The sequence below is a fragment of the Ascaphus truei genome, chromosome 9, assembly GCF_040206685.1.
Source record: "Ascaphus truei isolate aAscTru1 chromosome 9, aAscTru1.hap1, whole genome shotgun sequence".
Lineage (NCBI taxonomy): Eukaryota > Metazoa > Chordata > Amphibia > Anura > Ascaphidae > Ascaphus > Ascaphus truei.
In genome coordinates this window covers 7,993,754-8,018,469 of record NC_134491.1, presented here as the reverse complement: position 1 = coordinate 8,018,469, position 24,716 = coordinate 7,993,754, and the positions used below count along the sequence as shown (strand labels likewise).

The 24,716-nt window shown below is 46.2% G+C and overlaps 1 protein-coding gene across 6 annotated transcripts in view; it reads right to left on the bottom strand.

Annotated features, from left to right (window-relative positions):
* ACTN1 (actinin alpha 1) overlaps positions 1-24,716 on the bottom strand; it is a 91,773-nt gene that overhangs the window by 37,829 nt on the left and 29,228 nt on the right. For all 6 annotated transcript variants that reach the window (XM_075613291.1, XM_075613292.1, XM_075613293.1 and 3 more), the window contains exons 2-7: positions 15,059-15,173; positions 13,939-14,058; positions 4,661-4,747; positions 3,658-3,745; positions 2,351-2,429; positions 1,272-1,353 (exon numbers count right to left, since the gene is read on the bottom strand). In XM_075613291.1, the coding sequence (XP_075469406.1) occupies positions 1,272-1,353; positions 2,351-2,429; positions 3,658-3,745; positions 4,661-4,747; positions 13,939-14,058; positions 15,059-15,173 (571 nt within the window). The remainder of the gene's footprint in view (positions 1-1,271; positions 1,354-2,350; positions 2,430-3,657; positions 3,746-4,660; positions 4,748-13,938; positions 14,059-15,058; positions 15,174-24,716) is intronic.

Here is a 24,716-nt window from a genome sequence, read left to right as displayed (position 1 = left end):
GCACAGGGGTCCCTGGTGTCACCTCAGAGGCCCGTCCCCAACTTTCTTTGAGTAAGGGTCAGGTAACAAGCTCCCCGGTGGCACCTTGGAGAGCTGTCCCCCCGTCCTTCATCTTTGTGATGAATGGGTGCACAGGGTCCCCGGTGAAGCCTCAGTGACTTGTCCCCAGCTTAAGTCTCATAATAAGGGTTTTAGGCAACCACCTCCCTGGTGTAGCCTCAGGGAGCTGTCCCCCCCCCCGCCCCCACCCTTTTTCTTCATTCTTTTTGGGATGTGCTGCGCTAAAAGCCTGTCCTGATAGATCTCAGCAGCGCCTCCAAATGTAGCCCCTCTTCCCCCACCCTACGGAAGATGGTGTTGCTAACAGGTGTGCAGTGGTGCATAGTACCTTTTGTCTTGCAGGAGAGCGGAGGTTCCGCCGATGTTGTGGGGGAAACAGGACAGGCTTCTGAGGTTCTTTACGGTTGCCAGTGCCTCCATCTTCTGCAGACTCCACGAGAGCTGGAGGCAGTCCCTGCAGAATAACTATCACACACTCCCCCTGATAGACTGGTAGCCAGACCAGGCATGGCTCCACCCTTAGGGCATTGTGTACATTTTATTAAGTATACATTACATACATGTCGTCTCCTTGCTGCCGCTCTGCTTCTCCTACGGAAGCCCTGCTTCAAATTATGCCGCGCGACATGATGTCACGGGGTTGCGTTGCCATGGCAACATGACGGCAGTGCATCAAATGACGTCGAGTTTCCATGGCAACACAACGCCGTGCGACGTCACTTTGGTGACGTCCGCGGTGTCATTTGATGCTAGGATTCCAAAGGAGCAGGGCGGCAGCAAGGAGGCGGTAGACAGAGCCAAGTGCCTAGGGGCGGCGAATTTGAAAATCCGCCGCTGCCAACATTGTATACCTTTACATATGTATAGCCACACGTACTAGGATGTCTTCTCTGTATAAATATGACAGCTTAATTTGTAAAACATCTGCCTAGAGAATGGACCTTTGTGGTCCTGAGAGCTTGCACTCTTAACCACGAGTTGGCTATTAAAAAGGCATCACTCTATAACTCTACTATTAGTAGTCAAAATGCATGTAAAAATAAATTGCCGACACCAAGAACCGGCTAAATTATTTCAGCACTAAAAGAAACGTCGAGTGTTTTACATGCGTCCTAGCTGAAGAAGCAATAACTGAAAATGGATTTAACATTTTTTGAGTAGCCGTTTTAAGAAAATAAAATAAGAAACACCCATTTAAAGATCCAAATTACCTTCTGCATCTAACATCTTGGGAATGTCAAGGTACTTCTCTGCAACATCAAAAGCCGTATTCAGGTTTGTGAAGGGATCATCCTGATCATGAAAGAAAATGACGATTAGAATAAAGCATGCTTCAAAGTGCCCTTCCATTTCCCCGTCACATCATACCCAAATGATCTTGTGTTTGCATAATATAATATTTTAGGTGTTAAGCACGTCAGAGCAGTGTGGGGACGGGGGGGAAAGGTTAAAGAGAGGGAGAGAGAAAATAAAGAGAGGGGATAAGGAGAGAGAGAGAAAATAAAGAGAGGGGATAAAGAGAGAGAGAAAATAAAGAGAGAGAAAATAAAGACTGGGGATAAAGAGAGAGAGAGAGGGAGAAAATAAAGGGGAGAGAGAGGGAATAAAGAGAGAGAGAATAGAGAGAGAGAGAGAATAGAGAGAGAGAGAGAGAATAGAGAGAGAGAGAATAGAGAGAGAGAGAGAATAGAGAGAGAGGAGAGAGAGAATTGAGAGAGAGAATTGAGAGAGAGAATTGAGAGAGAGAATTGAGAGAGAGGATAGAGAGAGGATAGAGAGAGAGGATAGAGAGAGAATAGAGAGAGGAGAGAGGATAGAGAGATGATAGAGAGATGATAGAGAGATGATAGAGAGAGGATAGAGAGAATAATGAATAGAGAGATCTATATTTTAGGCTATGGAAACTTGTCAAACTTTTTAAAAGTTTGTTTTTTTGGTAAATAAAAAATTTTTTTGACACATTTCTCAAAGCCTGTGCTTAAAGAACGCACATCTCTACTCAACACCTTTAACCTTAACCTTTATTGAAAAAAGGTAGCCGCAAAATACATTTTTCATTACAACAAAATTACATCAGAAAAAGAGATAGGCGATCCCTTACGCAGCACTTTTCTAGACTAAGTTTTAATAAATACTATTCAGTCAAGAGGCATCAATAAGAGTGCAGCATAAGAGATTCCCTAGCTCTTTTTCTGCCAACCTCCTCATTCACTTCAAATAAGTATTATACACTTATACATTTGTGACGCAGGATTACTCCTCCTCGTTCAACAAAATGACATGCAACTACCTTCCGTAGCTTCCCGTAGTCTATGAGTTCTGGGCGGTGTTTGTGAATGAGAGCGCAGAAGCCAAGACCATCCTTCCAGCTGCAAAATACACAGGACTAGCATCAGCACACAAACCCAACTCCCAAACCACTGCACTCCATCGTAAAGCAAAAAACAACACCCGGCGCTACAGTGCAAAGGAATGTGGCAACTAGGAATGGGTTAAATATAAATGAATCAATGATCACAACGTCTCGACCTTAGATGAACCTATCCCATTGGTTCTTATGGGCAGTGTTGATAGAAAACTCAGGGAGCACACGCCACCGGTAAGTACATGAAAAACATACTGTAGTGCAATTCTGTCTGAACACAGGGATAGGGGGCGGGGGGGGGGGGAGGGGGGTGGAATACACTCTCCAAAAACACACTCACAAGATAGCTACAGTATACAAGCCTGGAGGCCCAGACTAGGGTGTGGTGTCTTAGATAAAATTGATGTAGAGGACACGTCTGGTAGCTTGCTAGTGGTGCTCCAGCAGTTTCCACCCAGTCATGCAACCTGAGACAAGAACAGGGTGGTGTAGGAGGCACAAAATGTATTGATGCACAAGTAAGATACTTAACAATGCACACTCGCATGTAGACCTGCAAACAGGGCAATGTACGGAAAAGGCTGGGTTCATTCTCTGGTGGCGATTAGTGCTGAACACACCGCGACAGTAGTAGCCTTCACAACGGGGGCTGCTGCTCACACAGACCTCGTCTCACTCGCGTCTTTCTGCTTCTGTTTGCAGGTCTACATGCGAGTGTGCATTGTTAAGTATCTTACTTGTGCATCAATACAGATTGTACCTCCTACACCACCCTGTTCTTGTCTCGGGTTGCATGACTGGGTGGAAACTGCTGTAGCACCACTAGCAAGCTACCAGGAGAGTCCTCTACATCAATTTCATATAAGACACCACACCCTAGTCTGGGCCTCCAGGCTTGTATACTTTAGCTACCTTGTGAGTGTGTTTTTGGGGAGTGTATTCCCCCCGCCCCCTATCCCTGTGTTCAGACAGGATTGCACTACAGTATGTTGTGTATTCCTTTTCATGTACTTACCGATGGCGTGTGCTCCCTGAGTTTTCTATCAACACTGCCCTCCATCAGTATGGATTGGAAAATAAATCTACTGAGCCTACACAAGCCGTTAGTTTTTACTGGTGAACAAATTGGCTGCACTGCGGGAAGAGGGCCGCGGGATTTTTTCCTTTGCACTTTATACCCTGCGTATCACTCCTGGTCTTTCCAACAATGCAACGCTCCACATAGCACTGACCTGATGTGGAAGTTCTGGATATTCACATTCTTGTATGGTGCAGTCTTTCTTTGACACCACAATAGTAAACCTTCTTTGGCAGATGTTTCTGTGTAAACAAGTAACACCAGTGCCATTGTGAAAAGGCGATCATGGATGTATGAATGCAGCATGCTACACAAACAGGTATGTTGCTGAAAAACGGAGGTTATATGCATATTATACGGTATGCGTCACTTTGCTTGAATTTGTAACGTGTCTCAGCCGGAGAAGGGGGAGCCGAGTAGGGTAACACTATGCCTATGGACTACATCTGTTTTTTTTATATTCCTCTTATAGTCGCATTTATACTGCAAGGTATTAACATCCCCTGACAAAAAGTGTGTAAATAGTATTAAATATGTATTACATTTGCTGCAGAAAAGAGATCAAAAATATTAAATAATTGGAAGGCTACCAGCCATTGATCTGTCTGACACAACCACTAAGAATTAAGTAATTTTTTTACAAGCAATTCTGATGAAAGGTCTGTCTTCATTACTGAGGCCTAAAAAAGAGGCCGAAAATCACTCTTCCCACGCTCTATCAAATCCACACAGCCGGTGCAATCACATGGAACATTTCCAACAGATCAGTGCTCGTCACCATCATGACCAGGACCGTTTTAAGCCCTTTGTAGGCCCTAAGCACTTTTATTTCTAGAGGCCTGTGTGTCCGATATTTTTACTCACTTTTATGCTAATTTCATCGTTTGCTTGTTTCTTTAGATAATGGCGATATTTGGCATCGATACTTTTGTTTCTATATTTAAAGGTATCGATACTTCGAAGGCATTTTAAATTAAAATTTGCTGTTTTCTCTTATTTTGTGATTTTTTTTTTGTTTAGGTATTTTTTCAAGTGAAATATTGTAGGCCCTAAAAGATAATGTATAAAGCGGCCCTGATAATGACCAGATATAAATGGAGCAAGGTATGTATTGAAGCGGTCACTGCTTATGCAGTCAGTATGGCAGGAAATCTTACGTTCAACAGAAATGTCTTGAATAGCGAAACGGAGGATAATGGTCCAAATCATTCCAAGTGTCATTTTAGCATTGCCATCCACAATTTCTGAAAAGACAAATAAAGTCATTCTGGTAAAATAAAAACAACAGACGCCTTCCCCATGAGGAGCAATTCATCTTCAATTGGTCACTTATTACATGAAATATTTATATATTTTTTTACTACCTGCATATTAAAGTTAGGGGTGTTTTTGGACCTTTAATCACTTGCAAGTTTTTTGCCTTCTGTTGTGCAAGCTGATGTATAAAGAGAATTTAGTTCTTATTAAAACGCATTCAGAAAATCTCAACCTCTTCGTTTCTTGACAATGAGCATATACGCTGCACGTTAATTCACAGCACAGAATTTCCGTCCTAGTCTCCCTGGTGTTTGTTGGATGCTGTATTTGTGGAGTGAATAGTATAATGAAGAGAGAGAAACTAAACACGTCACATCAATATCTTCTGCAGTATGTTACACTTTCGGTGCTTCTTTCAATTCAACTGCTAACTGGCCACAAGCCTCACTAAATATGTCAATGTCGGCAAACGCTTCTCGCAAACTGCCGTGCCGGGTACATTAATGCCATGACCAGGGTCATCCGTCATTTATTGCACTTCTGTACAGTTTACTTACATGTGAACCTTAGTACAGGCATACCCCGCATTAGCGTACGCAATGGGACTGAAGCATGTATGTAAAGTGAAAATGTACTTAAAGTGAAGCACTCCCTTTCCCCACTTATCGATGCATGTACTGTACTGCAATCGTCATATACGTGCAGAACTGATGTAAATAACGCATGTGTAACAGGCCTTATAGTCTCCCCGCATGCGCACAGCTTCGGTACAGGTAGGGAGCCGGTATTGCTGTTCAGGACGTAACGACAAGCGCATGCGTGAGCTGCAGTTTGCCTGTTGGGCGATATGTCCTTACTCGCGAGTGTACTTAAAGTGAGTGTCCTTAAATCGGGGTATGCCTGCACTGGAATGCAAACGGCCATTATAGGGGTTTTTCCAATATAATTTGATTCGTTTTTAAATATAAAGGACAAAAATAAAATAAAAACCGGACGTACATAATTGATTGCTAAAAGATAGGCAATATTTTCTACAACAAGATCTGTAGAAATAAATAAGTGATACTTCTATCAAATCACTGCATAAAAAAAAGCTTCAATCATATAATAGTAAGTATGTAAGACGTTCACTTTGTGATATTAATCAAAACTAAATGCATGGGGAGGAGGAAAGAAAAAAGAAAAAGTAGCATTTGGCGTGGAGTAGGGAGGGAACTATATACAGTATGTAATATATTTATAAACACACATATACATACATGTGTGGTGGTGAAAATATAAGAAATTGGGACGCGTTAAAAAAAATTGACAAAACAATTAAAAAAAATGTTCCAGAGGATAAAGATCCAAACACTATGTTCAGAAAAGAAACCACAAAGTATATATAATGCAACCAAGAAAAAAAATGGCAGATAAAGATACAAGAGATTTTACAAGTATAACCGTATTGGCAATTCTAACATTTACACTTAAAATGATAAACATTCAAATCAATATACTAAACTACTTAATATCACATTAGGACAGTGAAACTTTGGCTTGCATTGCATGTTTCTTTCACCCTCTAAATTCTTCCCCACATCTCCAATTGACTAGTATATACCATTCCTTCGCCGAGGATTGCGTTTCTTTTTTTGCACGTCTAAGCTTATGATAAACTTTTCCCATTTAAAGTAGAATTTCCCAGACTTTTTGTTCATATCCACAATGGCAACGTCACTCCTGTGACATAAGGAACAGATATTTTTTAGCTGGGTAATTGTGGGAGGATTTCTCATTAGCCAATTCATGAGTAAACATTTTCGAGAGACAAGGAGCACAACATCTAATAATTGATGGATAGGTCTGTCACTAAGGCACAGCTCCCCATTGTTGCCAAACAAAAGATGTGCACATGATAAGTCTGCCTTCCAATTTAGTAAATCACTAACATATCCCATTATCTTAAGACAGTAGCTTTAAATCTTTCCACTTTCCAAAAACATGATTCAAATCTGCGTTACTTCCATTACACTTTGGGACTTCGAACAGCTACATCATGTCGAAAATTAGCATATCGTTTTTGTGATATGTAAGCCCTATGTATCAAACAAAATTATATATCCCTTAAATCTGCAGATTCCACAGCCCTTTATATGCCGTTTTGAAGAGTATAGCTTCCATCTATTTAACAGAGTTCACACTTCAACAAAAGCTTCTGTTTTTAAGAGGTATGTGATGTGACTAATTGTGTTGGATATTTTTATGTTTTGGGGAACCCTATGATTATGTTGTGAAGTTCTGAGGAACCCCAGCCCTCTTTAATAGTGCCTCTGAGATCAGATGCATTGGAAATTCTTTTGTATTTGGTACAATTTTCAGATTGCTGGGAACCCTTTATGGATGTCCTGGGAACCCCAGGGTTTTTCGACGCCTGTTGAAAAACACTGGTCTAATCTGTAGATTAGATGTTTGTGGAAGATGGAATTTCTTTCTCAAATCCAAAAAGTCTTTAATTAGTTTTAATCCCACTTTTCGCAATTTTTTTTAAAAGTGCCAAAGTTAATCCCTTTGAAGTCTGCATTTCCACACAGCGGTAAATATTTAGTTACTTCGTTATTTGTACCCAGTTTCTTGCCTAATTTATCCAATGCCTTTATAGGTCCATAAAATATAATATTGGTTTCAATATTATTAGGAAGTGAAATTATTTTAGAATGAGGTAAGCATTCCAAATAAATTGTGTAAGCCAAGGGTGGACAAAAATATTAAATACTTCTTAAGAGCCAGACAGAATATTTAGGAGCTGGTGTTTTGTTCGGTGCAGGGGGTGGGGTGGTGTCAGTCACTCTCTCTCACATGAAGTGATGCAGACACGCAGACACACAGAAACGCAGACACACTTCACTTTAAGTATTGGAATTTTGTTTAAACTCTTTGTAGACTTGTTAACTGGAAGTTTAGTTCCTCAAAAGCGTGTCTAAATTGTCTCATTTTGTGATGAAAGATCATCGCCCTGCTCACCACCGCTCTTGACGCATTGCAAAAGAGTAATGGTTTGCAACATGTTGTTCATTATTTAACTGCTATTGACTCCATTTCAAATTAAAACACACACCGGAGTACCGCCGTCCCTTTGTGTATAAGGAATGCCATGGTGCCAACAGTCCACCATCGCTACGTCTCTTCACCCCGTAGGAGAGCTTCCGCTTATTAAGTATTGGGGAGGTGGGAGGGGGGCTGCAAGGTTAGACCCCTCTCGGCCTCTGCCCGAACGTCAGCAGACGGTACCTCTCCCGCACCACAAGGTAGGCTTCCATGTAGTTAGCCTCTGACTTCGAGGTCACAGCTTACTGCTGTGGTTTTTCTTTTCCATTTTTGAGCTGGTCTGTGGTCTGTCCACCTGGAGCACTTCTTCCCTTATTACATCCACGGCCTTGTTGGACCTAGACGCGGTGGGAACGCTTTACTTCTGCTGCCATTTTGGCGACTACCTCCCCGGAAGACTTCTTAGAAAAAAAAAAATCTGACATTTATTTGATTACATATGGTCCGCTTTTCTAAGGCAGCTAATGTTTTTAAAGCGGTCATCACATTGTCTATACTTCCGATATGAATTACCTTCCGACTTTGTTAAATGAGCTTTTAGCAATTCTTAATACTCACCAAAGCTAGTCATTCTCTAAAGGGGTGTACGGTATGCAAGTCATTTAGCGAGAAATAGAAATGTTTTAAATGTCAAACTATTTCTTTCAGATGTGTAGGTTTTGATCATTGATTAAATACATCATTGATATCGGTTTTGCGTGAGCAGAGAGATCCTGATAAGTGGGGTCTAATTTTGTATAATTCTGGAAGAAAATCCATTTCTAAAAAGTTTCTGCAGGCTCAAAATTCTTGCCTGCTTCAGAATAAATGATATTGGGTTTTGTTGGAATATAGGTGGTTTAATTTATATTTTTCCTTTATTGGAAGGTATTACATTTCCTTTGGGTTCAAGAGCGAGCGAGAACGCTCACAATGCTATGAATGTTTGTTTCATAGAGTTAGTTGACCGCTATACTATTATATACCCAACAAACTAGACAATGAAACCAAAGAGCATAATTAGACTGCACTAAGTACAATTGCCGGTTCTGAAGCATATCTGCACTGGGCTCAGGTCCAGGGCCGTCTTAACAGCCTTATCGTCCCCCGGGCAAAGCAGCGCACTGGGCCCTGCCAACTCTGCTATAAGTCGTAATTTTTCTCCTTCTACCGAGTTAGCGGGAGATTTGAATGCTGAGGCCGGTGATCGGAAAATTAGTGTTAAATTCTGGTCTGTGCAAAGATTAGCATGGGGCCCCTGTGCTTGTGGGGCTCCTGTGCTCGTGGGGCCCCCAGGCAGCTACCCAGCGTGCCCATGCGTTAAGACGGCACTGCTCAGGTCTAGAACTAAAGTTACAGCTGTCAAACCTGCCTCGTGCATTTCAAAAACATCTACATTCGGACTACAGCAATATCAGAGAATGTCTGCTGAGGAAGATAGGCTTCAACTCAATGCTGCTTTCCCACTATTTACCATGCAAATATTGGATAAACTTAAGAGACAATTCGCAAACTACTCCAGCGACCATATTACAGGACATATAAACACCAGGAAAGCCTGTTCAGCACAGCAGTACTATATTACAAATGCTGTGGAGGAGTGTGACGGGTGAATTCAGTATGCCTGGGGGACCTATGTATAGGTCTGCAGTCCAGCAATGACCTGGTTAATCACAGCTTTAAAAAGGCTGGGTTAATTAACCAAGTCCCAACTGCCTCATTAAGGGGCTTGAAAAACACAGACTCTTCACTTGTGGACGGTTCTTCTTGCCTGCACCAGAGAAACACATGCAGAAGGGCTGAAGGGCTGCAATAAGGTCTGTTTATACAGGAAATCTTGCTCTCCAGTAACATGGACTTGAGAAACCCTTGCTGGAGAAATAGCGAAGCCCTTATCAAAGACTTATGTGAAGGGTTAACCCTATATATGCTGAAGAAAAGCTCCTATTTTTGTTCCATGTTTTGCTGGCTGGAATAAAAAGCCTATACTCAGAACACCCACGTGTCGTTGCGTTGTCCCTGCAACAAATGAGCTTCCCATTGCTAGAGAAGATATCAGCTCCACTACAGTGAATAAACAAAAATCTTTCCCAACATGGGGAACCTCACAATTTACTGAATAACGGCCATAGAAACAATCCTGATGTAACCAAGTGAACTTTATGAGCTATAACCTTGTTACAAGAATGGGTCATGCTGAACTATGAAGCACACAAATCATAATCCGATTGTTGTAAATGCAATGAAATGTATAATCCAGTTACAGAATGGGAGATTTCCCTTCCAACAAAGAACCTGGAGCAATGAATCCATGTGGCAATATCTTCAATCACTTCTTTATCAGATTGAAACAGGCAGTTTATCATACTAGCCATCATAAACATTAAGTACCTTGAAAATATTACATAATTAAATAGTAGATGATGTTGAAAAAAAAGACATATGTCCATCAAATTCAACCTATGCTAAATTTAGACAACAGATACTTTATCCTATATCTATACTTACTTATTGATCCAGAGGAAGGCAAACAAAAATCCCCAGTAACATATCTCATAAGGGGAAAAATAAATTCCTTTCTGACTCCAAGAATTGGCAATCGGCTTAATCCCTGGATCAATATCCTTCCCATGTTTACTTATTTGGTATATCCCTGTATACTTTTCCTTTCTAAAAAGCGGTCCAACCTTTTTTTGAACAAATTTATTGTATCTGCCATCACAGTCTCCATGGGTAATGAATTACACATTGTAATTGCCCTGTCATGAACCCTTTCCTTTGTTGCTGGTGAAATCTCCTTTCCTCCAACCTAAAGGGATGCCCCCGAGACTTTTGAACTGCCCTTGGGATGAATAGTTCATTTGAAAGCTCCTTGTACTGTCCCCGAATATATTTGTATATAGTTATCATATCCCCTCTTAGACGCCTCTTTTCTAATGTTAATAAATTTCATTTAGATAGCCTCTCCTCATAAGTTAGATTGTCCATCCCCTTTATTAATTTGGTGTCTCTTCTCTGCACTCGCTCTAGTTCCATAATGTCTTTTCTAAGGAGTGGCGCCCAAAATTGTACTCCATACTCAAGGTGTGGTCTTACTAATGCTTTGTAAAGGGGCATCATTATGTTTACTTCCCTTCCATCCATTGCCCGTTTGATGCAAGATAAGATCTTGTTTGCCCTTGCATCTACTGCATGACTTTGGGCACTATTGCTAAGCCTGCTGTCTACAAGCACTCCTAAATCCTTCTCCATCAAGGATTCCCCCAATTTATCGTAATGTGTAAGTCGCCAGTTTATTCTTGCATCCTAAATGCATAATCTTACATTTATCTGTATTAAACCTCATTTGCCATTTACCTGCCCAAGTTTCCAGTCTCTCCAAGTCCTTCTGAAGAGAAATTACATCCTGCTCTGATTCTATTACCTTACACAATTTAGTATCATCAGCAAAGATGGAGACTTTGCTCTCAATCCCAACCTCAAGGTCATTAATAAACAAGTTAAAAAGCAGGGGTCCCAGTACCGATCCCTGAGGCACTCCACTCACAACTTTAGCCCAACCTGAAAAAGTTCCATTTGTCTGTCCTTTAACCAGTTTTCAATCCAGGTGCATATATTATTACTGAGTCCAAGTGTCTTAATTTTGTACACCAACCTCTCGTGTGAAACCGTATCAAAAGCCTTTGCAAAATCTAAGTAGACCACATCAACTGCATTACCCTGGTCTAAATTCCTCCTTACCTCCTCAAAGAAACAAATAAGGTTAGTTTGGCAAGATCTATCCTTCATAAATCCATGCTGACTATTACTAATAATTTTGTTTTCCATTAGGTATTCCTGAATATTATCCCGTATTAAACCTTCAAGTAGTTTCCCTACTATTGAAGTCAGGCTTGCAGGTCTGTAATTTCCCGGTTGTGATCTAGCTCCCTTTTTAAATATAGGCACCACATTTGCTTTACGCCAATCTTGTGGTACTGAGCCTGTGGAAATGGAGTCCTTGAATATTAAATGTAATGGTTTGGCTATTACTGAGCTTAACTCCTTGAGAACTCTTGGATGTATGCCATCGGGGCCAGGTGCCTTATTTACTTAAATTTTTTCAAGTCGCTTATGAACTTCTTCCTCAGTTAACCAATTGTTAATTAATATGGAGGTTGTGGCTTCCTCCTGCGGCACTACTATTGAACTTGATTCTTCCCTGGTAAACACAGAGGCAAATAATTTGTTTAATATCTCTGCTTTTTCCTTATCTCCAATAATCTGCCTACCCATCTCACACTGAAAGGGTCCTATATTTTCTTTTCTCATTTTTTTGTTATTAAGATACCTAAAGAACTTTTTTGGGTTGACCTTACTTTCTATTGCAATCCTTTTTTCATTATCCATTTTTGCTAATTTGATTGCCCTTTTGCAATTTTTGTTACATTCCTTATAATTCTGATACGATGCCTCTGTCCCTTCTGACTTAAATAATCTAAACGCCTTCCTCTTCTTGTCCATTTCCTCTCCTACCTGTTTATTTAGCCACATTGGGTTTGACTTATTTCTTTTATACTTATTACCCAAGGGTATACACTGATAAGTGTGCTTTTCTAGCAATGCTTTAAAGACTGACCATTTTTCTTCTACATCATCCCAGTGTATTACTACTAGATTAGACCTCAGTTTATTAAAATCTGCTTTTCTAAAGTTTAAGGTATTTGTTGAACCCAAGTAATCCGTTTTTGATCATGTATTTCAAATGAGACCATGTTATGATCACTGCTACCCAAATGTTCCAGGACTTGAATATTTGTTATTACTTCTACATTGTTTGATATTACCAAATCTAGTATTGCCTCTCTCCTGGTTGGTTCCTCAATAATTTGGGTGATATCATTGTCTTTAAGCACCCCCAAAAACCTATTTCCTTTTGTTGTTACCCTAATCTCATTGCCATAACCTATGTCTGGATAATTAAAATCACCCATTATGCAAACATGACCCAGTTTTGATGCCTTCTCCATTTGCAAAAGTATTTTAGCTTCCTCAATCTCACAGATATTTGGCGGTTTATAGCATATTCCCACAAACATTTTCTTTATACTTTTACCTCCACTGCTAATTTGTATCCACAAAGTCTCTACATTTTCATAATTCCCTTCGTAAACATCTTCCCTTATTATAGTTTTTAGATCCAGTTTAACATATAAACGTACTCCACCTCATCTTCTATTTGTTTGATCCTTCCGAAAAAGGGAATAACCCTCTAAATGAACTGCCCAGTCATGAGTTTCATCACACCATGTTTCAGTAATGCCTATGATATCATGCTGCTCCCATGCAGCTATTAATTCAAGCTCCCCCATTTTGTCTGTCAGGCTTCTTGCATTAGCAAGCATGCATTTCAGGTTTTGTTTTTTTCAGCCTATACTATTATCTTATCTGCTCCTTCCTTTCTGCGCCCACTTGATTTAGTCTTTAGAAGTTTTCTAGTATTATCTGTATGTACTATTGGTATCTCGCTGCTCGTTAAACTCGCACTTGCCCCCATTCTACCTCCAAAACCCCTTGTTTCCTCTTTTATTGTATTTAGTTCGTTATCTGTTTCATTCCCCTCCCCCTCCATCCTAGTTTAAACTCTCCTCCAACCTTTTTAGCATTCTCCCCCCTAGCACAGAAGATCCCTCTTCATTGAGGTGCAATCCGTCCCTAGAATATAGATGGCACCTCTCAGAAAAGGAGTCCCAGTGCTCTAAAAACCCAAACCCCTCCTTCCTGCACCATTTTCTTAGCCATGCATTAACCTCCCTGATCTCTGACTGTCTCCCTGCGGTAGCGAATGGCACTGGTAGTATTTCAGAAAATACTACCTTGGAGGTCCTTGCCTTAAGCTTTTGGCCTAGATCCCTGTAATCATTTTTTTAGGACCCTCCATCTTTCTCTAACTTTGTCATTGGTGCCAACATGTACCAAGACCGCCGGGTCATTTCCAGCCCCCCCACCACCCCCCTAACAATCTTATAATGTCATCATAATAATATACACCTTAACAATGGCTGAAATATGATAGCAAATAAGAGTACAAAGCAGAGTAACTATTGCAAACATAAATGGCTCCCTCACTCACCTTCAGCACCTATAGATACCAACTTCACCCCCTTGCCGGTTATGAAATTCAGGGCTTTGTTCACATTGGAAATTTTGTGCACGCGCATCTTGCCTCTTTCAGGTTTGGCCAAACGCTCACCTAATCAGTGGGAAAGATAATATAAGTGAACATATCCCACCGGCTGCATTCTTTAAAGCAGGGGGGCGCAAACTTTTTTCCCTGCGCCCCCCTGCCGGCGGTCCCCTCTCTTCCGCGCCCCCCCTAACCACCAATGAGCCGCCCTCCGGCGTCATGACATCACGTTGCCATAGCAACGTGACGTCACATGACCTCGCGGCGTCAAGTTGCCATGGCGACGCAAGAAGGAAGCCGCCGGAGTCACGGGTAAGTATGGTTTACAGAGGCCCTGCAGCTCCCCTGGCACTTAATTTAAGTGCCTTCGGGAAGTGCGCGGGGCCTCTGTAAACCCCGCGCCCCCCACCGGCAGTCTCGCGCCCCCCCTGGGTGTCGCGCCCCACAGTTTGCGCACCGCTGCTTTAAAGCATACGATTCATTTGATAAAGTCAAACACAAACACTACTTATTAACAGGGGATCACTTTCCACAAATGTATCGGTTCTCCAAAGGGTGGAAACATTAGGAAGTAATATTGATTAGCACATGAAATATTGCTCCGTTATGAAGCCGTATTATTACTTGTTTAGATTAATGAAAACAGTGTTTCATTTTTTTTTTAATTATATATATTTAATTTGCACAGATTTAAATAGATTACTTTTAACAAAATCAATTGGCATGTCTCGAAATTATAGAGAAGGAGAAAGTAGTGACCGTGTATATTTAACATTTGATCGTGTTACATTAAAAATACAAATAATTTTTGCATAGCAATAGTTTCCAGTTTTCAGCTCTCAGAGCAAATTACAGTATGTTATGATGTGGGGAGGGGGAACGTGTATGTGTGTGGTGTAGGTGTGTGTGGTAGGTGTGTGTGGTAGGTGTGTGTGGTAGGTGTGTGTGGTAGGTGTGTGTGGTAGGTGTGTGTGGTAGGTGTGTGCGTACACATAAGCCAGAGAATGCATCTTACTCAATTACAGTTGTATGATTTGGTCTTTCCAGGATACAAATATTTGCTCACCTGAAATAACCTCAAGTAGTAACATGAGTTTAAGACCATCTCGGAAGTCCTCTTCTATATTCTCAATCTGTGTCCCAGCCTTACGGAGGTGCGAGTTACACCATGCTGTAAATGTCTTCAAAGGAGGAAATGAAAACAGTTAGCCACTGATAGGAAAACAGACCCAAGTCCCTCAGGTCAGATAAATGCACCAAAATAACGATTTGTAACCTGTGCTATGGATAACGGTGCAGAACACGACCTCCTATATACATTTGGCTAAAGTTGCTATGGGAAAGATAAAGGAAAACAAGAGCAATACTTGCACTAAAAATATGTTTAACTTAATAAGCGATACAAACAGGTTTATATATGAATAATATGGATACAACATAGGTATAAATTAGTGATATTCAATTGGTGGATTTGAGTCATGTCCACTTCACTGGACCCCAAGAAGTCTCTGGCAGCAGCTTGCTCGCCTGTGTGTGCTCTCCACAGCTCCAAACTGGAATGATGAGGGGAGCAGCCACCTGCCTAATGATCTAAACTAGGGGTGCACAAACTTTCCCGCCTGCATGCTGTCTCCACTTGCTCGAGCCCCCCCAACTTGGCTCCGCCGCCAAATGACACAGCAGGGTCATGTGACGTCATGTTGCCATGGTAACGTTACACCGTGGCGTCAAATTGCCCTGACGACAGGAAGCTAAGGGAAGTTAGAGGCCTTGCGCGGCCACCCGACATTTAATTTAAATGCCTTGGGGGAGAGCGCGGGACCTCTAACTGCAGCACCCCCCCTGGAAAATCTCAAGCCCCCCACGCCCCTCAGTTACGAACCCCTGATCTAAACCATACAAAGTGGACCTTGTGTGAAACATAATATAGCATTGCTATGGTCTAGACCCGAGGTGGGCAACCCTGTCGCCAATCACCATAAGTGGCAAATTGGCCATGAAAGTGTGGCGAATATTAGTGCCTGCTCCCACAGTAAAATAAACATTTTCCTGGCGGCATTTGCTGGTTTCCGCTTTCTGAATGAGTCAACGAAGTGAACCAGCAGCAGGTGATAGTGCTGAGGTGAGTGAAGCAGCAGGTGATAGTGCGGAGGTGAGTGAAGCAGCAGCAGGTGATAGTGCTGAGGTGAGTGAAGCAGCAGGTGATAGTGCTGAGGTGAGTGAAGCAGCAGGTGATAGTGCGGAGGTGAGTGAAGCAGCAGGTGATAGTGCTGAGGTGAGTGAAGCAGCAGGTGATAGTGCTGAGGTGAGTGAAGCAGCAGGTGATAGTGCTGAGGTGAGTGAAGCAGCAGGTGATAGTGCTGAGGTGAGTGAAGCAGCAGGTGATAGTGCTGAGGTGAGTGAAGCAGCAGGTGATAGTGCGGAGGTGAGTGAAGCAGCAGGTGATAGTGCTGAGGTGAGTGAAGCAGCAGGTGATAGTGCTGAGGTGAGGGAAGCAGCAGCAGGTGATAGTGCTGAGGTGAGTGTAGCAGCATGTGATAGTGCTGAGGTGAGTGAAGCAGCAGGTGATAGTGCTGAGGTGAGGGAAGCAGCAGGTGATAGTGCTGAGGTGAGGGAAGCAGCAGGTGATAGTGCTGAGGTGAGGGAAGCAGCAGGTGATAGCGCTGAGGTGAGTGAAGCAGCAGGTGATAGTGCTGAGGTGAGTGAAGCAGCAGGTGATAGTGCTGAGGTGAGTGAAGCAGCAGGTGATAGTGCTGAGGTGAGTGAAGCAGCAGGTGATAGTGCTGAGGTGAGTGAAGCAGCAGCAGGTGATAGTGCTGAGGTGAGTGACGCAGCCTATTTTGATCTGGTTCAATACTGATTGGCCGGCGAAGCCGGCCAATTCAGTTAAACAGCAATTCTACTTATTACCAAGTAGAACAAAGAAAAACCAGTCAAACAAATATATAAGGGAATCAGCAAGTGCACTGTAAAAAATGCACTTAAAAAAGAAGGGTTAACTCAGAAGAACCCATGATGGGGGATACCGAGCAGAGCACCCCCGCCTAACGCCCACTGGGAGGTAAACTCCGAAACCGTCCCAGCGGACTCGGCGTACGTGAACTCTGCCCGAATACGGGAGTGCACCAGCGCCCGGAACACTGCCACGATGTTCGTTGGGACCCCCTTCTCCAAACGCTGCTTCCTGGTCTTGTAAATGGCTACCTTAGCCACTGCCAGGAGCAGGTTAACTAGGAGATCCCTAGGCTTATTGTCTCGGGACACTGGGCACCCAAAAATAAAATGATGAGGGGAAAAACCCAGCCAGAACTGCAGAAGAAGGTTCCTCAAGGTGGATAAGAGGGGCTGCAGTCTGGCACAGCTCAGATAAATGTGAAATACGGACTCCCGCTCGCCACAGAAGGGACAGGCGGCGGGGGAGTCCGTGAAGTGTGCCAAATACTCTCCTGTGCTCAGTGCTCCATGGAGGACCCTCCAACTCAAATCCCCGGCGGGACGGGGAACCAAAGCTGAATAGAGCTCTCTCCACCGGGGTCTCTCGTCCTCGTTCCCAAAAAATACCCGCCTCCAGATGGTATCTGGGCGGGTGACAAGGGCGAGGTAGTGCACTATATGGAGCACCAGAGAATACAGGACTTTCCTCGGCATGCCGCGAAAACATGCCGGGGACATATCCCCCAACCTGCTGAGGTTTGGGGAGATAGGAACTCGAGGGGGTTGCCTTGGTTTGGGTTCTACGCAAAGATTCGGAGAGCTGAAGTTGATAGGTTGACAAGGCTCTCCGGTCTGCAAAACCCCCTCGATGAAGGTGCGTGAGTCGGGGTGGATGGCATCTTTAATCTCCTGGATCAAACGACGAGGGACGCGGGCAGTAAGCAGACCCATACGGGGCGCGAGCTCCTCTGCTCCTACCCAGTCTCGCCGCTCATAGTCCAGGAGATCACCGACTCTGGTCACCTGCGCCAGGATTAATCGGCGGCAAATAGAGGGTGAATCCAACATCCGAGCCCCCACTGCCGGATTATACAGCAGGGGCTCGGCGAGGATATCAACCCCCACCGCCTGTTTCTTCCTGGTCGCGGAGACCAATTTCCAGGCCTTCAGTAAGTCCCGGTAGTATGCCGGCAGCACCGAGAGGTCTCTACCTAAACCCTCAGGCCTGATGATAAACAATTGCCGGTCATACCTCATATTGCGCAGTTGGCGAAAGAAACTGGTTGCCAGCTGGCACCACTGCGGAGACGGATCTGCGAATAGGTATCTCTGCAGGTACTGGAGGCGGAAAGTGTGTAACTGGGAGCGGACACACACCACTCCCTGTCCACCCTCCTCCAAAGGGAGACACGCAACTCCCGCAGAGACCCAATGCTTCCCCATCCAGAGGAAATCCATCAACCTCCTCTGGATCTTGTTGATAAATTCGGGGGTTGGACCCATGGCTATCAGCCGGTGCCAAAGCTGACTGGCCACCAGCTGGTTGATCACCAGGGTCCTTCCCCTAAGGGAAAGCATTCTCGACAGATATACCCATGACCCCAGACGAGCAATGACCCGTTCTTCAAGATCACTGAAGTTTTCTGGGGCCGGGTCCTCCGCAGCAGACAGGTAGACTCCCAGATACTTGAGAGTATCGCTCTCCCACGAGACATTCCGAAACGTGGGGGGCAAAGAGTCCACCTGTAAGGGACCCACCAATATGCCGGAGCACTTGGACCAGTTGATCCGAGCAGAAGAGGCCGCGGTGTAGACCTCTTGGCACGCTTGTGCCCGCTCTAGATCATCTAGGTCCTGGGCCACGAGGAGCACGTCATCGGCATAAGCCGACAGGACTACTCGCATGTCGGGCTCCCGCAGCACCAGCCCGGTGAGCCTCCTCCTCAGTAGGCAGAGGAAGGGCTCAATGGCCAGCGCGTACAGTTGCCCAGACAGGGGGCACCCTTGACGTACTCCCCGACCAAACACAAAAGGTGCCGTCAGGGACCAGTTGATCTTCACCAGACACTCTGCAGAGGCGTACAGCATCTGGAGAAAGCCCACAAATTGTGGGCCGAAGCCAAACGCCCGCAGGGTCTCCATAAGGTAACGGTGATCCACTCTGTCAAACGCCTTCTCCTGATCTAGGGACAGGAAGGCGAGTGACAGACCAGTCCTCTGCGCGTAGTGCATCAGGTCCCGGACCAGAAAAATGTTGTCATGAATGCTCCGGCCTGGGACAGTATAGGACTGGTCGGGGTGAATCACCTCTGCCAGCACGGACTTGAGCCTCAGCGAAAGCGCTTTGGCTACGATCTTATAGTCCGTGCTGAGCAGTGAGACCGGTCGCCAATTAGAGATCTGACGGAGATCCCCCTTCTTCGGCAGCAAAGACAGTATTGCCCGCCGACACGAAAGTGGCATCTCACCGATCTCAAGGGCTTCAGCTAGGACCTCGGTGAAATCAGGTCCCAGCATCTCCCAGAAAAACTGGAAGAACTCCACAGTCAGCCCGTCTAGCCCTGGCGCTTTTCCGTGGGACATGAGACTGAGGGCTTCAGAGAGCTCGGCCAGAGTCAAAGGTAACTCAAGCGGCTCCCTTCCATCCTTACTGACCGTGGGAAGCCCCTCTAATAAGACCCTGCATTTATCTGGCTGGATGGACTCCGGAGAGAAAAGATCTACATAGAATCTCCGGGTTCTGTCCCGGATGCTCTCCGGGTCAGTCAGAGGGGTACCGTCCTCTGCCAACAGGCATGTGATATGTCTACGGTTTCCCCTCTTTTTCTCCAGCGCGTAGAAGAGGCGCGACCCGCGATCCATCTCTCGAAGGAAGTTGATGCGGGATCGCACATACGCCCCCCGAGCTCTCCGATCTTCCAAGTCCCGGAGAGTGCACTTCCTCTCCACGTACATACTCTGCAGGTATTGGTCTCCTGCCACAGACAGCCGCTTCTCAAGATCGAGCACCTCCTCCCTGAGGGCCTCGATCTCAGCATCACGCCGCCCGCTGGCACCTTTTGTGTACTCCTGACACACGAGGCGCAGATGAACCTTGCCCACGTCCCACCACTGCTCTAACGTGGCAAAGTCTGACCTGCAACCTCTCCAGGCCATCCAAAAGTCTCGGACCGTCGTCGCAAACCCCTTGTCCTCCAACAACGTATTGTTGAAGTGCCAATATGCGGCCGAGGGTGCTGCAGGTAGCAGCGTCACCGTCACGGACGCACAATTGTGGTCCGAAAACGGCGCCAGCCTAATGGCACTGGACTGGGCTCGTGACAGGCTGTGGCTGGAAATATACAGCCTGTCGATCCGGGACCAGGACATCCGTTCACCCCTAAACACCCTAACATGGGTGAACTCAGTGGATGCCTCAGGATGTTGTTCTCGCCAGACGTCTACCAAGGAGTAGCGGGTGATGACCTCCCGCAAGGCCGACGCAGAACACGGGTGTGGCTCCGGACCATTCCGGTCTTTCCGAGCCTCGAGGGTACAGTTAAAATCACCCCCGAGCACCACGTATTCGTCTGCGTCGACTGTCTCCAGGTATTCAGACATTCTGACGAAGAACTGCCTTCTCAGGGGTCCGTTGGCAGGAGCATACACGTTCAGGAAATTAAACGTGTAGTCCTCGTGTCGGACCCTGATATGCAACAGGCGACCTGGAACAACAGCTTTGGCAAGCAGCAGCTCAGGTTGAAAGGATTCAGAGAACAGGGTCACCACCCCACAAGATGTCGAAGTGAGGTGGCTGAAAAAGACCTTGCCTCGCCACTCCAGATGCCAGCTGGCTTCAGCCTCTGGAGTGGTATGGGTTTCCTGCAGGAAACTCACAGAATACTTTCCCTTTTGTAAAAAGGAGAGTACCTGGAACCTGCGAAACCCGTCCTTACATCCATTTACGTTTAGCGTACCGATGCTCAAAGCCATTGGTAATCAAGAGTTTTGCTTCCCATCGGCGCTCAGGGTACTACACCCCGAGAAGCCTTTACGTGCTCTCGCAACACTTTGTTAAACTTTAGGACCCGAGTATGTTCGATAGTCCCGGAAAGTTTGGCCTTGTGGTTAGCCTTGATATATACTCTGAGAGAGTGGAGAATGACCGAAGCATCCTTCCACCTCTCAAGGGCCAACTGCACCTTCGTATGTCCGTGTCTGCAGAGGGTATCATCCAGGAAACTATCTAGCTCCCGGGCAGGGATAATGGTGATCGAGGAGTCCACCGACTCCATGGTGCCAGAGGACTCCCCTCTGAGCCCCAACTCCCCAGGCTCCTCTTGGCTGGAGAATTCAAGACCCCCTTCCTTCTCTGCGGGGGCCTCTCTCAGCCCTAAATTGGATCCCCTCCTCGGTGTTTCCACGAGGGGGTCCACTGTGCTCTCCACCTCCATCCCCGAGTCAGGATGTTCAGGGGCAGCTGGTGGCGACATGGCAGAGGCAGTGGTCTCCCGAGAGTCCTCGGGGGCCACAGAAGCACACGTGCCACGGGTGTTCGCATCACCCGCGGGAGGGCACTCGCCAACCGCGGGAGGGCCCTCACCCTCCGCGGGAGGGCCCCCACCGTCCGCGGGAGGGCCCTCACCATCCGCGGGAGGGCCCTCACCATCCGCGGGAGGGCCCCCACCATCTGCGGGAGGGCACCCACCATCCGCAGGAGGGCACCCACCAACCGCGGGAGGGCTCTCGCCAACCATGGGGGGGCACTCCTTAGCAAGGGCTTCATTGGGAGGGTCTTTCCCAGCGTTCACTCCCAGCAAAGTGCCCGCCCAAAACTCTGCACCAAGAGGGTTCAGGTCAGACAACTCCCAGATGTAATCGGAAGTGCTCACCACAACACCCTCCAAACCCTCATCCACGGGGGTCAGCCCTAACCCATCTCCTTCCTCTGGTGACGCAAACCGGGGCTTTTTATCCCTATGTGCGTCACCCGAAGGCGGTACAGCCGAAGGGGGATCTTGGTTGGCTCTGAAGATAGGTGCACTCGGCATGTCAAATTTACCGAAGCACAATTCTCCAGGGGATGCTCTCCAACCGAGAGGAGCGCTGGGAGGTTCCCCAACGTCCCCAGAGGCATCGGGTACCTCCAGCTGCATTCCTTCCAGAAATTCGAGGGGGGTGGGCTGTACATTTGTGGGATCCGGCTTACACTGGTTAATCCCAACCAGTGGGTCGGACAGGACCACCTTGTGCGGAACTGATTTTTCTTTCCGCTTCCGAGACTTCTGAGGGTAAACATAATATGGTTCACGCTCAACCTCCTCAATCACCCTCTTATTGGTTTTAAATTTGCTCTTCCTGGGGATTGATTTCCCAGGAGAGGGTGCCGCTGTCTCCATAGCAGGAGTTTCCTCCCGCTCCCCTTCACCCTGTACGGTGCTTACAATGGGGTTAGGGGGTTCTTGGGGGGGGACAGCGACAGAGGGTGACTGTTTTGGGGTGACTTTGTTCTTCCCCCTCTTTTTTGAGAGGAGAGGTTCAGATGTCACTGTTTGAGTTGCGACAGTGACATCTTCTGTGGTCCCAGGGGGGACCTGGGCCCTCGAGCTCTTTTCCTTCTCCCTCTTTTCTTTGGGGAGAGGTTCAGATGTCACTGTTTGAGATGGGGCAGTGACATCTTCTGCGGTCCCAGAGGGGGCCTGGGCCTTCGAGGGCTTTCCCCTCTCTCTCCTTCTTTGGGGGAGAGGTGTAGACGTCACTGTCCGAGATGGGGCAGCGACATCTCCTGTGGTTCCAGCGGGGGCCTGGGCCCCCGAGGGCTCCGCTGCGGTGGGTGCAGCGGCACAGGGCGTTTCCTCCTGGGGGGAGACAGCGCTAACAGAGGCTGGCCGCTCCAGGGCGACCCCCTCTCCTTCCTTCCGCTCTCCAGGAAGAGGTGCAGAAGTCACTGTTCCGGATGGGACAGCGACATCTCCTGCGGTCTCAGGAGGGACCTGGGCCCTTGAGGGCCCCGCTGTGGTGGGCACAGCGGTACCGGGTGTCTTGGCAGAGGGAGGGGCGGGTGCAGGAGTTGGGATGGGTCCTCCGTTCCCTCTGAGGCAAAACCTACGAGTGTGCCCCAGCTCTCTGCACAGATAACATCTAACCCCCTCCGTGCCATAAAACACAGTGTATGCTATGCCCTCGTAGGGCACCCTAAACGAACCCTCCACAGATTCATTGCTCCCTGGCAGCAGCAGTTGTACCTGCCGCCTAAATGAGAGTACATGCCTCAGCGCCCTATCTCTGCAGCCCAAAGATAATTTTATTATGGGGGACTTAATGTCTCCCAGGGCTTGCAGGTACGGCTTCATGAGGCAATCTGGGATGAAGGGGGGCACATTTGACAGAATGACCTTTGTGCCTAACCCCTCCATGGGTTCCATAGGGATGTATTTCCCCCCTACACTGATGCCTTTCTGCACCAGGTAGTGAGTGGCAGCCAGCGTACGAAGGAAGAAAATGCCCCTCCCATACATTTTGCTGGCCGCCACCACAGCAGAGGGACCCACCACATCAGCCACAGCCCTCACATATATCTCCATGTTTAGGCCAGGTGACATTGGGCACCTCACCCCAAGCTTCCTGCTCAAACAGGGCGTGGCCCCAGCATTGTTGTTGCTGGGGTCAACACCTGCAACTGCCACATGCGCCCATGTTGGAACTGGGACTGCAGGGGTTACGCTGCTAACAGGTGCTGGGGGAGGCGTGGCCAGGGCACTGGAAGGACCAGGCCTAGGGCTGTGACTAAGAGTGTTGCTCCTAGGGGCCACAGTTTTTGGTGTTCTATAACCGGGCGTCGACCCCGTTGCCGCACTTGTCCTATTCCCCTTTCCAGGCATGATAACAAATAAGCCTCTAAATCAGGGGAAGGTATTGCTTAGTGAGAGAGGTATTGAGAGAAAACTGTCCCTTTAAGAAGAGATCTCTCTACAAGGGGAAAAAAACAGCAGCTTTTAAAACCTGCTGCAGCTTTAAATCTTTTTCCCTTTTTTTTTTTTTTTTAACTCTCTCTCTCTGTTATAATAAGCAAACACCACAATTTTACAAGTCTTTATAGAAAAGACACAGAGCTCTCAATAGCAAGTGAGAAAAGGAATCAGGCTTAAGAAAAAACAAGAGTGAAATTGGAAGTTTAAACAACCAGTAAAAACCTCCAGTAGTGAGGGAGGAGAGAGGGGTGAGACTGCAGTTTTCCAGCCAGCTAAACTGCAGCTATGCTGGGTTAAATCACTGCAGCCCCTGGGTGAAAACCAAAAACGGTTTTTAAGCCTGAAAAAGCACCCAAAACCCTCTATAAAACTCCCAGTATACTCCCCCACAGATCCAAGCCAAAATATACCAAATAAAGAAAGAATAAAGCGGATTTCTTACCAAATGCCTGGGAGCTCTGTACATACACTTCTGAGTGACGCAGCCTATTTTGATCTGGTTCAATACTGATTGGCCGGCGAAGCCGGCCAATTCAGTTAAACAGCAATTCTACTTGTTGCCAAGTAGAACAAAGAAAAACCAGTCAAACAAATATATAAGGGAATCAGCAAGTGCACTGTAAAAAGTGCACTTAAAAAAGAAGGGTTAACTCAGAAGACCCCATGATGGGGGATACCGAGCAGAGCACCCCGCCTAACGCCCACTGGGAGGCAAACTCCGAAACCGTCCCAGCGGACTCGGCGTACGTGAACTCTGCCCGAATACGGGAGTGCACCAGCGCCCGGAACACTGCCACGATGTTCGTTGGGACCCCCTTCTCCAAACGCTGCTTCCTGGTC